The 16009-nt window shown below is 44.8% G+C and overlaps 1 protein-coding gene across 3 annotated transcripts in view; it reads right to left on the minus strand.

Annotated features, from left to right (window-relative positions):
* FRMPD2 (FERM and PDZ domain containing 2) overlaps positions 1-16009 on the minus strand; it is a 129956-nt gene that overhangs the window by 2160 nt on the left and 111787 nt on the right. For 2 of the 3 annotated variants that reach the window (XM_043551851.1, XM_043551850.1), the window contains 8 exons: positions 15333-15501; positions 13129-13217; positions 10730-10803; positions 8053-8171; positions 6742-6890; positions 4567-4657; positions 3079-3413; positions 16-231 (listed from right to left, as the gene is read on the minus strand). In XM_043551851.1, the coding sequence (XP_043407786.1) occupies positions 16-231; positions 3079-3413; positions 4567-4657; positions 6742-6890; positions 8053-8171; positions 10730-10803; positions 13129-13217; positions 15333-15501 (1242 nt within the window). Of the gene's footprint in view, positions 1-15; positions 232-3078; positions 3414-4566; positions 4658-6741; positions 6891-8052; positions 8172-10729; positions 10804-13128; positions 13218-15332; positions 15502-16009 lie in introns of those variants that run through there. The other variant, XM_037905588.2, reaches the window with a different exon arrangement.

Below are 16009 nucleotides of genomic sequence, written 5' to 3' on the forward strand. Positions count from 1 at the left end.
TTTAGATATACTCACACATAGACCTTTTTCAATGCAGCTCAGCAAAATATCAATACAAAGCAGAACCCCGCTCCTTCCAATCCCAGCGCTGCAGTGGGCGGTTATGGGGCCCGTCTGGTGAACTTTTCTCATGTAGCGAATGAATTTTATGAGATGCTCTATCAGTCTGGGAGTACCGTGATCTGGCCAAGTGGTAAACTGCAGGTGTTTTACGAAGCGTTTCTCTCCTGTCTGGAAGAGAGCGATCACCAATGTGAATTTCATTGAAGGAGTTACTCTTGTAAAGTCAACCAGAAAACTAAGGACTGTGGCTACTCACATGCAATAAGCAATAAAGAGAGACCCTGCTTTTAAGACAGATAGTGAGGGATTAGGACTAACCGTTCTAAACATTCACAGAGACATTGTGGCACTTTAATATTTTTAAGTGCTCTGAGATCCTCAGATAGAAAGGACTATGAAAGTGTTACAAGTTATAACAAGCCATATCCTGAAGCTTTGTAAGGACTTATGTTCTTATGTTTTTAATAATTTTTCTTCCTGCACAACAGGCATTTAACATCTGATGTGGACTTTGATTTCCTCAGCAGTAATTCATTGTTGCATCTGTATAAGTATCCTTGGGCTCTCGGAGGTTTCACACAGGCATTAAAGAAGAATAAATAGGCTTCCATGGGTCAGTGTCTGATCTTCTTTATGCCAGTGTAAATGAGATCAGCCTCTTTGGCACAATCTACTTCTCCTCTTCATGGTTTGAGCATTGGGCATCTGCACTGACTTTGTAAGTCTGGCCCACAGTTCACAGGTACTGAGCTGAACGTGTTCCCAAAGCGTACAGACAACTGCCAGGTAGGGATCTCTACTGCAGTGTTTTCCATAGTGCCTATCACTGTTAGCAGCCATAATGGGCATCTTGGGATACTGAAGGAGTGGCTGATGGGGATACTACTTTGGACAAAAGATATTCACCAGAACCTTCACCCAAAACTCAAAATGAACCTTTTGAGCTCAAAACTTTTCCATTAACTTTTGTCTATCCCATGGGATCCCTGCATCTCATAGTTCTGGTTAGGGCTGACAGTGAAATGTACTGGTGTCATAAATATAAAGGGAAGGCTAACCACCTTTAAATCCCTCCTGGCCAGAGGAAAAAACCCTTTCATCTGTAAAGGGTTAAGAAGCTAAAGATAACCTCGCTGGCACCTGACCAAAATGACCAATGAGGAGACAAGATACTTTCAAAGCTGGAGGGGGGAGGGAAACAAAGGGTTCTCTCTGTCTGTGTGTTTCTTCTTTTGCCGGGACCAGAGCAGGAATGCAGGTCAGAACTCCTGTAAAGGGTTAATAAGCAATCTAGTTAGATATGCATTAAATTCTGTTTTGTTTAAATGGCTGATAAAATAAGTTGTGCTGAATGGAATGTATATTCCAGTTTTTGTGTCTTTTTGTAACTTAAGGTTTTGCCTCGAGGGATTCTCTATGTTTTGAATCCGATCACCCTGTAAGGTATTTACCATCCTGATTTTACAGAGGTGATTCTTTTTATTTTTTCTTCAATTAAAATTCTTCTTTTAAGAACCTGATTGCTTTTTCCTTGTTCTTAAGATCCAAGGGTTTGGGTCTGTGTTCACCTGTGCAAATTGGTGAGGATTTTTATCAAGCCTTCCCCAGGAAAGGGGGGGTAGGGCTTGGGGGGATTTTGGGGGGAAAGACGTTTCCAAGCGGGCTCTTTCCTTGTTATATTTGTTAGAAGCTTGGTGGTGGCAGCAGTAAAGTCCAGGGACAAAAGGTAAAATAGTTTGTACCTTGGGGAAGTTTTAACCTAAACTGGTAAAAATAAGCTTAGGGGTGTTTTCATGAAGGTCCCCACATCTGTACCCTAGAGTTCAGAGTAGGGAAGGAACCTTAACAACTGGAAAGACCAGCCTAACTGTATGTCTATGCGAACTGGAAGCAGGAAGGACTGGACATCTTGCCCAAGAGCCTGTTCTCATCCAGCAGATTCAGGAATCTCCGAACGTTTGGACGTCACTAGTTTACCAAATTCAGGGTCCATTTTGGTCAATTTCATGGTCATAGGATTGTAAAAATCATAAATTTCATGATTGAAATCTGAAATTTCACAGTGTTGTAATTGTAGCGGTCTCAACTCAAAAAGGAGTTGTGGGGGATTGCAAAGTTATTGTGGGGGGTTTGCAGTACTGCTACCCTTACTTCTGTGCTGCTCCTGATGGTGGCGCTGCCTTCAGAGCTGGGCTGCTGGCGAGTGGCGGTTGCATGCCGGAAGCCCAGCTGTGAAGGCAGAGCCCCCACCAGCAGCAGCACAGAAGTAAGGATGGCATGGTATGGTATTGCCAACCTTACTTCTGCTCTGCTGCTGGTGGGGGCTGCCTTCAGAGCTGGGCCCTCAGTCAGCAACTGCCACTGTCAGGCAACCCAGTGCTGAAGGCAGTGCAGAAGTATGGGTGGCAATATTGCAACCCCCCTAAAATAACCTTGCAACCCCCCTGCCGCTCCCTTTTGGCTCAAGACCCCCAATTTGAGAAACGCTGGTCTCCTCTGTGAAATCTGTATAGTATAGGGTAAAAGCACACAAAAGACCAGATTTCATGGCTAGAGACCAGATTTCATGGTCTGTGACCCGTTTTTCATGGCCATGAATTTGGTAGGGCCTTAGACATCACATGTGGCTGCTTCTCTGAACTGAGAGCGGATTGCCCATCAGTGCAGCCAAAGAACCCCCCACCCCCACACAGTCATCCTTACCGAGGACAGAGATTTATAAAGGTCCTAATCTGAGCACATCCTGCAAGTGCCCTCAACATCCACTGCAGTTAAAGGCCTTCAGTTCCTGTCCTGAAAACTGCAGGGCCAGATCCACGTTTCTGCACAGAGCTAAGGAAAAATCACCCACTCTATGTGCACTCCTATAATTCAGGTTTTCATAAAGCTGAAAAATAATCAGAAAATCCTACAGAAGAAACTTACTCAACACTGCTCTAAATACTGCCAGAGAGATACAATACATAGTGTTGAAGTCCCCCTCTTCAGGCATACAATAAAATATATTTAATTTACCTGCTTGTTAATTATTTCTATTATTCGGATGATAAAATATTCCAAGATCTGGTCGTTTTCCAGCCTCAGATGGAATTCACTGAGGTCTAGAGAGTCCTGTGGAGGTTCAGGCCAGTATCTGTGACACTTGACTTTTCCAAGCTCCACTTCTTTCGTCATCATGGCAATCACATCTGACTCATTCTCCCAAATCATTTGCCAGAAATCAGCCACAGTGCAAGGCAGAGGCCCCTGTGCTGAAATATAGAAATGTTCCTTTTCTCCAATATGCGTTCGGATGTAACTTGCATTAATATAGCCCTTGGTTGCTCCAAGAGGAACCCGTGTTGCATCATCTGGACAGAAAGAAAAAGTCCTCTGAAGTTTTGCTATTTCAGCTGAAGATCCAAATTCACGTCTCTGTCTAGGCTCTAAGGGGAGCTTAAACATCAGGCAGTTGAGTGTTGTCTCAGTGATATTCATGGTGCATTTGGTTGGCCAAGCAACATTAATATCCCTCCTAACAGGCAATTTCTACAATCATATTATATGATTCATCTCTTCCTGCTAAGAACTATATTGTTTCTTTAAGGCACTTCTGTCACAATCTGACAAGCCTTATAACAGGGTCTTATGGTAACAATCCAAAACACTGCAGTTCACCCTACTGTTACCTGAACCAGTACCATATGATACTGTAAAGTTTCTGTAACACAGGGAACTTTAAAAACTTGTAATATTTCTCCAATATTACACAACACTGCAATGCTCCCATTGTTACAGATTACAAAGAGGTCTGTGTGTAAATGAAAATGGCATACTGCTCTCTCTGTAAATAGTGAACATTCTGCTGTGGCAATCAAATCTTAATTCCAGAAGCCAGCTCCGATTGGTAGTGAAACTTTTGTGCCTTGCTTGAATTGATCAATGGGGATTTGGGGTCTGCGGGTTGGATCAGAATATATTTATGTTCTCAGATGCTTTGGAACATAGGAAAGAATTTTACCCCTTTTCGGGGGCCTCAATCATGCTGGGACAGAATTCCACTGTATCACAGTCATTTGACTGGCTTTAAAGCACAGCCATTATAGTTAGGGTTAAATCTTCCGGTGCAAAATTTAGGAAGAGGTTCTATGGAGACAGAGAAGGGACTAAACCCCCCATTTCACCTCCCACCTCTCCTGCACCCCTGGGGACAATGTCTGGGGAATCTAGACAGCAGCAAATTCATTAGCCTTACCCTTGCCCTACTCCCAGAACCCACTGTAGAGGGGAAGAGCAGGGACCCCTCATGGAGCTGGGCTCCATATCACTGAAGGGGTCCAAATCTCCTGCATGAACTCCACCAATTCTACCCACTGCCCATGTACCAGATTCCACTGTTTCTGGAGCCCCCGACGACAAGAGGAGGGGCTAGATTTGCCTGCTATAACTCAGCCTACCAGCTGTTTTCCTTGGCTCCCATGTATTCCTCACGTGTTTTTAAGCCCCTTTAGTGTACTTGCTTACATGGAAGGATATCTCGGTATCTGTTTTTCTCCCGGTTTTCTGGCGCTTTCCCAACTTGGCAGCCATCGAGCGGTTTCATGTGTTCTAAAGCCTAGATCAAAGGTAGATAGTCAAGGCACTTCATTTCCTGCCTCCAAAGAGAAGCTGCAGGGTTAGCATTAGGACTCGCCATCAATGTATGTGACCTATGACTGGGAAACCGAGTTTTGTTTGGAATACACTCAATACGCCCTACTCTATATTTTCAGGTAACACAGAGGCCCAAAAGCAAGGCACTTTCATTTCCCACCTTCTAAATACTTTGAGAGACCAGTGACATTCTTCAGCCCCCATGAGTGAGTGTTTCCAGGGATTTCCCACGAGATTTCAAACCAAGGTCTGAGCACGTCATTGAAGATTCCATGGCATATATGTTAGTGAAGGGCGTGTTCATTCTGGTGTCTTGGCCACATTCCAGCATGGGTAACGAACAAGCTGCTGCCCTAAGAAACGCTTGTAATTGCTAGCACAGAGCAGATGTCGCATTTCCACCCCAGTGGTGGCTGCATTTCAGTGATTGGGGGAAGTGATACGTACCGGGCACAATTCAAAGGTAGGTAGTGTAAGTTACGTGATCATAAGTGTTTGTACGTAGGTATAAGGTTTAACTTGATATAACAAACACATCAAAGAACAGGAAGGTGTCAGTTAAAGTAGTTTCATTGACACCTTTTTGCACTTTCTTGTAAGTTGCTTTTCCTGTTCCTCGTTTTTATCGCCTTGGGGTGAGTTACACCAACTTACACTCTCCAATACCTACTTCCACCCTATTATCGACATATATGCTACACTAGGGGTTATCAAACTTCTTTGCACCGCAACTCCCTTCTGACAATAAAAATTATTACATGACCCCAGGAGAGGAGACTGAAGCTTGAGCCTGCCTGAGCCCCGCCGCCCTGGGTTGGGAGCCAAAGCCCAAGAGATTCAGCCCTGGGCAGGGGGCCTGTAACCTGAGCCTTGCCACCCAGGGCCAAAGCCAAAGTCTGAGCCCTGCTGCCTATGGCTGAAGCCCTTGGGCTTTAGCTTCAGCCCAGTGCCCCAGCAAGTCTAACGCCAGCCCTGGCAAACCCATTATAATGGGGTCACAACTCACTTTGGGATCCTGACCCACAGTTTGAGAACCGCTGTGGAACATACTTTTGAATTTGGCCCACGGTCTGTAAAGCGCTTGGCGATTCCTCAGTGTGAAAGGAGCTCTGGACTAGTAAGGGTACCATGGGCCCAAACCTCATTCAGAGAAAGTGCAAACTGGTTTTGAATGACAGATCAGGTACAAAGAATGGCCTTAAAAAGGGACTACATCCTGTGTGACCAGACCCACAGGACTCAGCTGATAGCTGCTGTAGGACACCGTAGCCAAGAGTGACCTAGGGCACCCTCCTGCCTGAGTCACTGATAGATAGGAACTTCAGAGGCTGTTAGGCTTGTGGGATGGTTAGCAAACACTACACACTTCTGTCAAACACCCTTGTGTTGGGGGGATTTTGTTACCGGACGGCAAGAGCTGGCCAGGAGGTAAAAGGAACAAAGGAACATATAAAATAGGAATTACCATGGAGACCAGGGACAATTACCAGATTCTTCAGAGGAAGGTCCAAGCTTGTAACAGACAATTATAGAATAACTTGTCCTTAAGGGAAGTTTATGGCTAGCCCCCACCAGTCAATGGTTGGCTTAAGCTCTGAAGCAGAAGAGTTTATAACTTTTATCATTTTTATCCCAGCTATTGTAACTTCACATGTTCTCATTATCCACAGAAGTGTCTAATCCTCTTTTGAATTCATAGAATCATAGAACTGGAAGGGACCCTGAGAGGTCATCTAGTCCAGTCCCCTGCACTCATGGCAGGACTAAGTATTATTTAGACCAGTGGTTCCCAAACTTGTTCCGCCACTTCTGCAGGGAAAGCCCCTGGCAGGCCGGGCCCATTTGTTTGCGTGCCGTGTCCGCAGGTTCGGCCAATCGCGACTCCCAGTGTCCACGGTTCGCTGCTCCAGGCCAATGGGAGCCGCTGGAAGCGGCGCGGGCCGGGGGACATACTAATCTTTGAGAGATTCATTTTTTTCACACATAACTCACTTTCCCAGCAGTGCCAAACACTTAGGCCTACAAAAGCAAAGCAACACATCTCACCACAAACTCTTTCAGGATCTCTTGTTCTTCAATCTGCCTCCGAAGGTTCTGGATCAGAACTCTGAGACGAGACCTCAGATCTTCCCCAGTCGGTGATGGCATAATATGAGTCAGCTGAGTCAGCTCGTCTTCAGAAACAAGTTTTCTGCCTAGGCGTTGACAACAAAGAGAGGATGAGTTTAATCTTTGTAGTGCAATGCGCACACACTGCTGGCTTTGAAAAGGAGGGGATTGCTAATCTTCAGTTTCTTTTGCCACCTACGTTTTGGAAGCAGAATCCAGAAACAGTTTCTCAGCCTCGTTTATGTTTCCAGCTGACACAAGCATAAGTCAAAACCCTGGATCTAAACACCCCCAAATTTCATGGAAGATGGATTCTGAGCCAAACACTGAAGCTCATGGCCATGTGCATTTGCTAAACACAGCCTAGACTAAACACAGTGTTACTGCAGAACTGTATACTTCAATGCCTGCTTACACTGGTGCAAAAGACTCCACCCACATCTTCACTGTAAATCCTCTACTTCCTACAGATTAGTGTGGTCACTTTCCTGGTGCTAGGAATACTTACTGTACGTTAACTTTCCCCCCAACTCAGGAAATATATCATGTTCTGTTTTTACCTCTTCCTCCCATTCCAGCCCAGGACTTACAATTTTTCAGCATGTTGGCTGCACCAAAGCAAAGATGAATTTTTATTGGTTGTTACCCTACCTGAGGTAGGTGTCCCAATTTGAAACTGTGGTCTACTGAGCACATGGGTAAATGGTTAAGAAACCTGCATAAATGTCAAATATTCATACATGAAACACTGCTAGGTCAACGGAATCTGAAGACTCACATTTGGTCTATCTGAACTCTCGTGGGACAATACAGCGAGTCTATGTTCAGACCGCTGGTGACACTGGAACCAGAGATGCTGGGGTGAGTTACTCTGTAGTGCTAATAGCAAATGGAGATTCCTCGTTAGCTCAAGTTACAAGGGCCTGTAATGCTGGAGCAGGACAATCTAAGCTCTATTCCTGCCATTGCCATGAAGTTCCAATGGCCACAGCATGCAGCATAATGATGAAAGTTGTGTTCCAAGAAGCCACAGGTGGGATAGACAGAAAGAGCCTCAGCTGGTGTCCTATTACTATTTATATCAGTGTAGCACCTAGAAGCCCTACTTACAGACCAATAGTGTTAGGTGCTGTACAAACACAGAACAGACAGTCCCAGAATGGGCCTAATTCTGTTGAGCTCATTAAAACTACACTGGGGATCTGGGCCAATATGTTAAAGAAAAGAGAGAGCCTTTCACACATTTACCCCTGGATAGAACAGAAATCCTCCGGGCCACATCATCTTCCTCACTTATCCAGCTGTCAGTCTCAGACTCCTGACTGTCTGTTCTAAAGCTGCTTTCACATGTGTAGTATTTCTGTGATCTGTAAAGCAATGCTCAGTTAACATTCTAGTTGGGAGTGGGAGCCACCATTACAATGAAGGCTGCATAAGCGTTTGAGTTCTAAGCTCCTTTTTAAACCACTCAGCACTTTCATGAACTTTCCATTTTCAGACACTGGCATGGGTTCTGGATGACAGAAGTCCCCCACAGCAAAGGTTCCCTTTGTCTGTAGCAGTGTCTGTAAATATAGCAGCTAACGGTATCCGCTGCTAACTTTATGGAGCTTAATTTTAAAAGGTTGAGGAGACCTTATATGTAAATCCAAACAACTCTTTAACAACAGTTTAAGCGTGGTAAAGTTATGAGCAACTGAAAATAGGGTCTTAGAAGAAGTGCTAACCTACCTTAGCTAATAGGCAGAGCTGGTAGGGCCTCCTAAAATAAATATCCCCCCAGAGTGTTTTACAACATGGAAAAGAGATAGCCCTGAATCGAAAGTCCCAATCCAAACACCACTTCACTTTGGAAAGTCTGGATCTGAATCCAAACTTTGAGGCTACTTTTAAAGATTCAATGGGCCAAACAAAACCCCAGATCTAAATCACACTAAACTTTGGGAAAGTTTGGATCCAGATCCACACTTTTAGCTGGGACCCATTTCCAGTGTAAATGGTGTATTCTCTATAAGTTGAAATATTTAAATCATGCTGTGAGGACTTCAGTAACCCAGCCAAAGGTTATGGGTCTATTTCAGGAGCGTAAGAGGGTCTATGGCCTGCAATGTGCAGGTGGTCAGACTAGATGATCATGATGGTCCCTTCTGGCCTTAAAGTCTATGAGTCTAGTATAGAACTAAACATAAGAAACATTAGCTCATCTTGAACTGCAACAGTCCACAATGAAACTGCACTAGCAGGTCACAAGAGGGTCACATTCTCACGTCTTAACTACACAACGACCAATGCCAGATACAACTATTTGTCTTCTTTATCATAGTTGTTAATTTCACATAGAAAAAAACCCAATTCCTGTGCCTTTAAGTCCAAGAAAATCACACACAATTTCTTTCTCTGCTTGTATGAGGGATTCATAGATATTAAGGTCAGAAGGGATCATTATGATAAGCTAGTCTGACCTCCTGCACGACGCAGGCCGCAGAATCTCACCCACCCACTCCTGCGAAAAACCTCTCACCTATGTCTGAGCTATTGAAGTCCTCAAATTGTGGTTTAAAGACTTCAAGGAGCAGAGAATCCTCCAGCAAGTGACCCGTGCCCCATGCTACAGAGGAAGGCGAAAAACCTCTAGGGCCTCTTCCAATCTGCCCTGGAGGAAAATTCCTTCCCGACCCCAAATATGGCGATCAGCTAAACCCTGAGCACATGGGCAAGATTCACCAGGAAAGAATTTTCTGTAGTAACTCAGATCCCACCCCATCTAGCATCCCATCACAGGCCATTGGGCCTATTTACCATGAATATTTAATTACCAAAATCATGTTATCCCATCATACCATCTCCTCCATAAACTTATTGAGTTTAATCTTAAAGCCAGATAGGTCTTTTGCCCCCCTGCTTCCCTTGGAAGGCTATTCCCTCCTCTGATGGTTAGAAACCTTCATCTAATTTCAAGTCTAAACTTCCCAATGACCAGTTTATATCCATTTGTTCTTGTGTCCACAATGGTACTGAGCTTAAATAATTCCTCTCTCTCTCCAGTATTTATCCCTCTGATATATTTAGAGAGAGCAATCATATCTCCCTTCAACCTTCTTTTAGTTAGGCTAAACAACCCAAGCTCCTTGAGTCTCCTTTCATAAGACAGGTTTTCCATTCCTCGGATCATCCTAGTAGCCCTTCTCTGTACCTGTTCCCTACTGATCTTGTGGAAAACACAACCCACCAAACTTTCTAACAAAATTGCAGCTACATACTTCTGAAGGTTATGAAAATGGCTGATTAACATCTTCTTTTCCAGTTCATGTCCATATGTGTCTGCTGGAAAGCGGAGCCAAGTATTTATTCAACCATTTGAACTCCTTTTTCTGTTTGTGAATTATCCCCAGATAGACTTTGATTTTTACGGTTTTGTTTGTCATTTGATGAATGACTTATATAAATGTATTTCAGTCAGTGGGCTGCTCAGATGAATTAATTCATTATTCATGCTGTGAGATGGCTGATCTCTATCATGGGGGACTGTTTCTGATCACAGATTCAATGACTTCCAAGGTAGAGCCAAGCAGAACCAGGGACACCCAGCAATGTCAATGGCAGCTGAGGCTGCTGAGCACGAAAATCAGACCACCTGGTGCTGCATAGACAATATAAATCTTAAGACGTTTTTTGTAAGAGTACAATATGCCTTGATGTCCTTGTCTAAAATTCCCCCTCCTGTCACTGCTGTGTGGGGGCTTGTTAGCGTCCCCATTGCAGAGGTAGCTGCATTTCAATAGTGCTGAATAAAAGTAGCTTGGGACTCACTATGGGATGGATGGTGCTGTATAAATCTATGATATTAGGATTGCTCAAAGAAATAGAAGAACAAACTGGCCATGCTGTACATTGTCATGAATTTTTATGTGCTGGAAAGACTGACCTGTCTGCATTTGCCTCATACTCCAGTTCAGTTGATTGACTTTGCAAGGGTGAACCGCATTTACTTTCTGAATCCTGTGGAAACAAAATAAAACCATAATGAAAAATCAATGGGAGGAAGCATCAAGAATACTGTTAATTTCATTGATAAATTTATTTCTCATCTGACAAAAACACATCCCTTGTCAAAGCCCGAAAAGGGAAATGGAAAGTTTCCCGGTCAAAGATACATGCACAAATCTCAATTCAGCATCGCAGGACCTACTCAGCGTAAAAAGTCTCTTCAGCTGTATTTGCAAGCTCCACAACAATCCAGACATCTCTGTACAAGTGCACATCCTAGCATGCATCATTGAGATCTGGAGGGATCCATATTAATTATTCCTCTGCTCTCACAATGAGAGTTCAATCACTTACAGGATTTACGATCCACGCCATGCTCTCTGTCTCTCACGTACCGTATTAACTGGCAGCAGGAAGCACCACTGGATGAGCATGAACTACTGGCAATAACTTGCTTTTTATCCCAGGCACAACAATGCCAGCTGCTAGTGGCACGGTGCAGCTGGTCTATGGAAGGAACACTTGACTGGCAGAGAAAGCAGACACTTGATTGTCCTCCAGATGGAGGAGACAGCGTGCATATCGGTGGCTGATTGTATAGTTCCAGAGTGATAATTGGATTCTGCATTTAGATTATGATACAGAACATCTGCCTTTACCATATGCAAGTTGCTCCTTCTCAATTGTAACGTTTGAGAGATATTTACCTAGATTTCAGTTCAGGATGGATTTACTCTCATTCTTTCCCTAATTTGTATTTCAGATGCAATCAGAAAACCATCTTTGCATATTACAAAGTGTAAACTGTTGAATCCCCAAAAGTACCTCTACAAAAGTCACCATTTCTGTCTTATTGCCATATATTCAGGCTTATTTTCCCCCATCAGAAATGCAAAAGAAGCATGAATTCAGTAATCCAATTTCTACACGTAAGACCAAATTGAGTGGAGAAAACCATGGGGATTTTTGTTGGTCTCTTAGCAGAGAGAAGATATTTTGCTTTGCTCCTTTATTCATCCATTTTTCTCAGTACTTTGTCAGTTTTAAAAGCTACCCGTTGGGAGCAAATGGCAGCAGTGGTTTTGAAAGTAAAGCATATACACTACCTGCTTGAAGGAGATTGGGCTCAAGACATGCTGAAAATAACCAAGAATAAGACATGAGTTTTAGGCTCCCATTCAGCAAATACCTTAAACGTGGGTTGAATGCTAAGCATGTGCTTTGCTGAAAAGGGAGGGACTTAACCATGTGCTTAAAATTAAACAAGAGCTTTAATATATTGCTAATTGAGGATTTGATTTTATTTTGGGGGCAAACTGATTTGCTAGATCATGTGCACAGCATAGGTGTGATTCTGTATTTTAGTGATCTTGGACAGTTAAGTTCCAGTCTAATACCTCGCTCAAAACTTTGTCAAACAAATTCCTCTCACCATGAAATTTTCTCAGCTCGACTCAACTCAAAGATGCCTTTTTTGTTTTGTTTTAAATATGTGTGAAATTGGTTGAGCCTTTTTTTTTTTATCATTTGAGCATGGAAAGAGTTACATTTTGGCCATATTTTTTTACCAGCAACTTTACAGCTGTATAACTAAAAAATGGCTGAAGCTACAAAACTTGGCATATTTCGTAGACCTTGCTGAGGCTTAGATACCAAACTAAGTTTGAGGAAGATAAGTTTTGTCGTTTCAAAGGCAGCAGTTGGTGGTCAGTAAGGTGCAACTTTTTAATATGTATCTCATTAAAAAAAATGGTATTAAAAATGTAAAAGTTGCGAAGTCAAACATTCAGAAGTTAGGAAATGCCAGAATAAAGATTGTCTGTGCAATCTGAATTCAGCCCCCTTGTGTGTCTGCGTTATGAGACAGTCTTTAACTACAGGATCACATACTATGTTTTTTCCACATGACCCCTGCCTCAATCCGGAGCTACCAGCTCTGCTTATAATAGCCCAGTCCCTTCAACATGGTTTATTGCAGTGGTTCTCAAACTTTTGTACTGGTGACCTCTTTCACATAGCAAGCTTCTGAGTGCGACCCCCCCCTTATAAATTAAAAACACTTTTTAATATATTTAACGCCATTATAAATGCTGGAGGCAAAGTGGGTTTTGGGGTGGAGGCTGACAGCTCGCGACCCCGCATGTAATATCATCGAGACCCCCTGAGGGGTCCCAACCCCCAGTTTGAGAACCCCTGGTTTATTACTTTATTAGAATATGATCCTCCACAGAGGGGTGGCCCATTAACTGATTTCTCTTCATTTCCCCAAACCCATGCCACTGAGACACATGTAAACAGGTCACCAGGTAACGTCTAGAAATTCCACTCAGGCTTCACCTTGCTGCACATCTGGCTGGATTCCTCTTCCACTCCTCTGAAAGTGAATGTGTGCTCGGCTTCTAGGCTTCCCTCGCTACCTTGTTCATCTGAACGCAAGAGAGTGAGAGCAAAGAAAAAGGTCTTTAGAATCTGAGAGGCAAGCTCCTCCTCTTCTGTGCAGTGTGACACTGGCAGCATGGAAACCCATCAGCAGAGAGCTACAGAAGCAGACACTAGCTGTAAACCCCCCAGGCTCCGGACACTGAGCTTCTGGCTCCTCCAGCTAGCACATATAGGGTGCAGTCCTACCCGCACTGAAGTCAATGGGAGTTTTGCCAGGGACTTTGTGGGAGCAGAATTTCCCCCAGGCTGTGTATCTGGCAGCTCTTCCCCACCTGCCCCACTTATCCCTACTCCCGCACTGGAGACGAGAGGGGAACAGGTCACCTCTTCCTTCCAGGCCAGCACCTAACGCAGCTTCCAAGTCCTGTGGAGAAGAGTCTTTTAATGTGACTTGTGGGCCGGGCTTGCACCCTCAGCCTGACGCTCAGAAGGACTGGAAAAGAGGGGGGGAAACATAAACCAGTTGCTCCCTATATCTGACTCCAATTCACAGGGGTCACCTGGGGGCCATGTCCCTCATGAGCAGCCTAGCCTGATGGACCCCCCTCCCCATTCGACCCGCCTCATTCCTCAACTGCCGCCAACTGTCACACCCTCCAGTAGAACCTTCTCCCACGGTCTCTGTGACATCGCTGGCTGGCATCCCCCAGCACCCAGCCTGGGTGAGAAACCTCTCCCGACACGGCACACCGGCAGTACAGTCTGGGCAGCGTTAGGGGAAGGATGGGTCAGCGCTTAAGAGTGCAAGCAAGGCTCTCAGGAGACCCGAGTTGGATTCCTTGCTCTGCCTCAGCCTTTCTATGTGACCTTGGTCCCATCACTTTGTCTCGCTGTGCCTCAGTTCCCCACACTGCCCTACCTGAGCGTGGTGCTGAGAGGATAAATACACTGAAGGTGCTCAGATACCATGGTGACGGAAGTCGCAGATAGACTCAGAGAATTAATGGCCATTCAGAGCCAATGGAATGTGGAGATGTCAGAATGAGCAGACTGAGCATAGACATGGTTAACATAAGGGTAATGAGCGAGGGAATAAAGGCCCATGTGGATGATGATAGCAGTGAAGAAAAGGAAAACCGCCTCCCTCCTTCTGCGTAGCAAGATAAAACTGCATCTAGTTCCAGGGACTGGGAAATGCTTGCAAGACTTTCTAGAAAACTGCAGCACTAAAAAGTCCCTATCCCCACAGCACTCTAGCTCAACCTAAAAGCACCAGTCCCTTGACCCCTGAAGTCATCCACTCCTACCTTCTTTGATGAGCAAGCCAAAAAATGGCCCCAAAAATCAATCCATAACTCATATCCCACAAATCCTTGGACCTCAAAAGGATTATGGGATATCTAGGGCAATTTTCTGACCGTTTATTGGATCGGGGACCAACAAAGATTGAGAACCACTGACTCAGCAATGCCAGTTAGATGTTAAATGGCCAGCTATATATGTAAATTACCACAACTTTGTATACAATCAGTGCAATCAGTGTGTGCAAATTCTACAAGCCATGCTCTCTAGTGCAGCAAAATGTTTGTGTATATATATATATATATATAAGCAAGAATTCAGACCAATCTGACATTCAGGGCCTGATTCTTACCCCCGTTACACCTCTCTGCACCACTATGCTGGCTGGCTTAATCAGCTGCCTGGCATTCTCTGGGGCAAGGAGGATTTTGGGTGGTGGAGAACAGACACTATGGCTCTACCCCAGCCCCGCTGGTAGCCCCTGGCACAGGGAACATGGTGAGAATGTCTCCGTACTCCAGCTATTCCCAGCTCTGGGAATAGCACCTGGGAACAGAAGAAACCAGAGCTAAGTTGGTGCATCCCTGAAGTTGCTATAACTTTGCCCCCAGCCATCCCCAGAATGAAGCTTAAAGCCACCTTTGCCTGTTCCTTGGGGTCCTGTGCCAAGCACTGCTTGGTCAGAGCGGAGAATCAGGGGCAGTGGGCCCAATTTTACTCTCACTTACAGTGGTGTAAAGCAGGAGCGACTCCTTTGAAGTCAATGGAGCTACTGGTGTCGCTGAGAGGAGAGTCAAGCCAAAGCACACCACCTGCCCACTTTGAACATGCAAGGAGTGGACTGCGCTAGTGCTTACCAGACTGGGCTGTTGTGCTCTGGAGGGAAGAGGTATCGCACTGGCTGCCTGAATAAGCCCAATGCAATGCCGTGCTTCGGCAGACAGTGAGCTGAACAGTGCCTTGAGCCTTGCGTAAGAGGTCAATCACCGTATTGCGCGTTAAACCAGACACTAAATCTCCATTCACCTGGAAAGCACACAAAGACAAATGCCTTAACAGCCCTGGAGCAGAAGGGTTTCATATCGCACACTGGCACGGAGCACATGTGCACACCTCCCCCACAGCTTAAAAAGGCTCTGCTTGTCCGCATTCCCTTCACTGTTAATAACTCAGTAGAACCTCTCTCCTAGGTAAACCTTTGTACAGAGCAGTACCACCAGACAGCCACCACCCTCCAGGAACTGACACATTTTCAGTTTTCCATGTTTTGCCCCTCTATCCAGTGGAAAGAAGAAAGGGAGCTGTGGGGATGAAACATGAACAAGAACAAATTTGGGGATTTGGGGTTTTTTCAGCTCTTTTTGTTAAAAAAAGGGAAAAATTTGGGGAAGAAAAACAAAATCTGCAAACGTTCGGTCTGGAGCAAGAGGCCATTTTCTGCTGGAAATGTGTGACCACCTCTTCAGCTACCCACCCCCTGCGCTCCCTGGGGTGCCCTCCTCCACCCCTCCCAACCTTCCTGGCAGCTGGCCCC

This window comes from Chelonia mydas, chromosome 7, assembly GCF_015237465.2.
Source record: "Chelonia mydas isolate rCheMyd1 chromosome 7, rCheMyd1.pri.v2, whole genome shotgun sequence".
Taxonomy (NCBI): Eukaryota; Metazoa; Chordata; order Testudines; family Cheloniidae; genus Chelonia; species Chelonia mydas.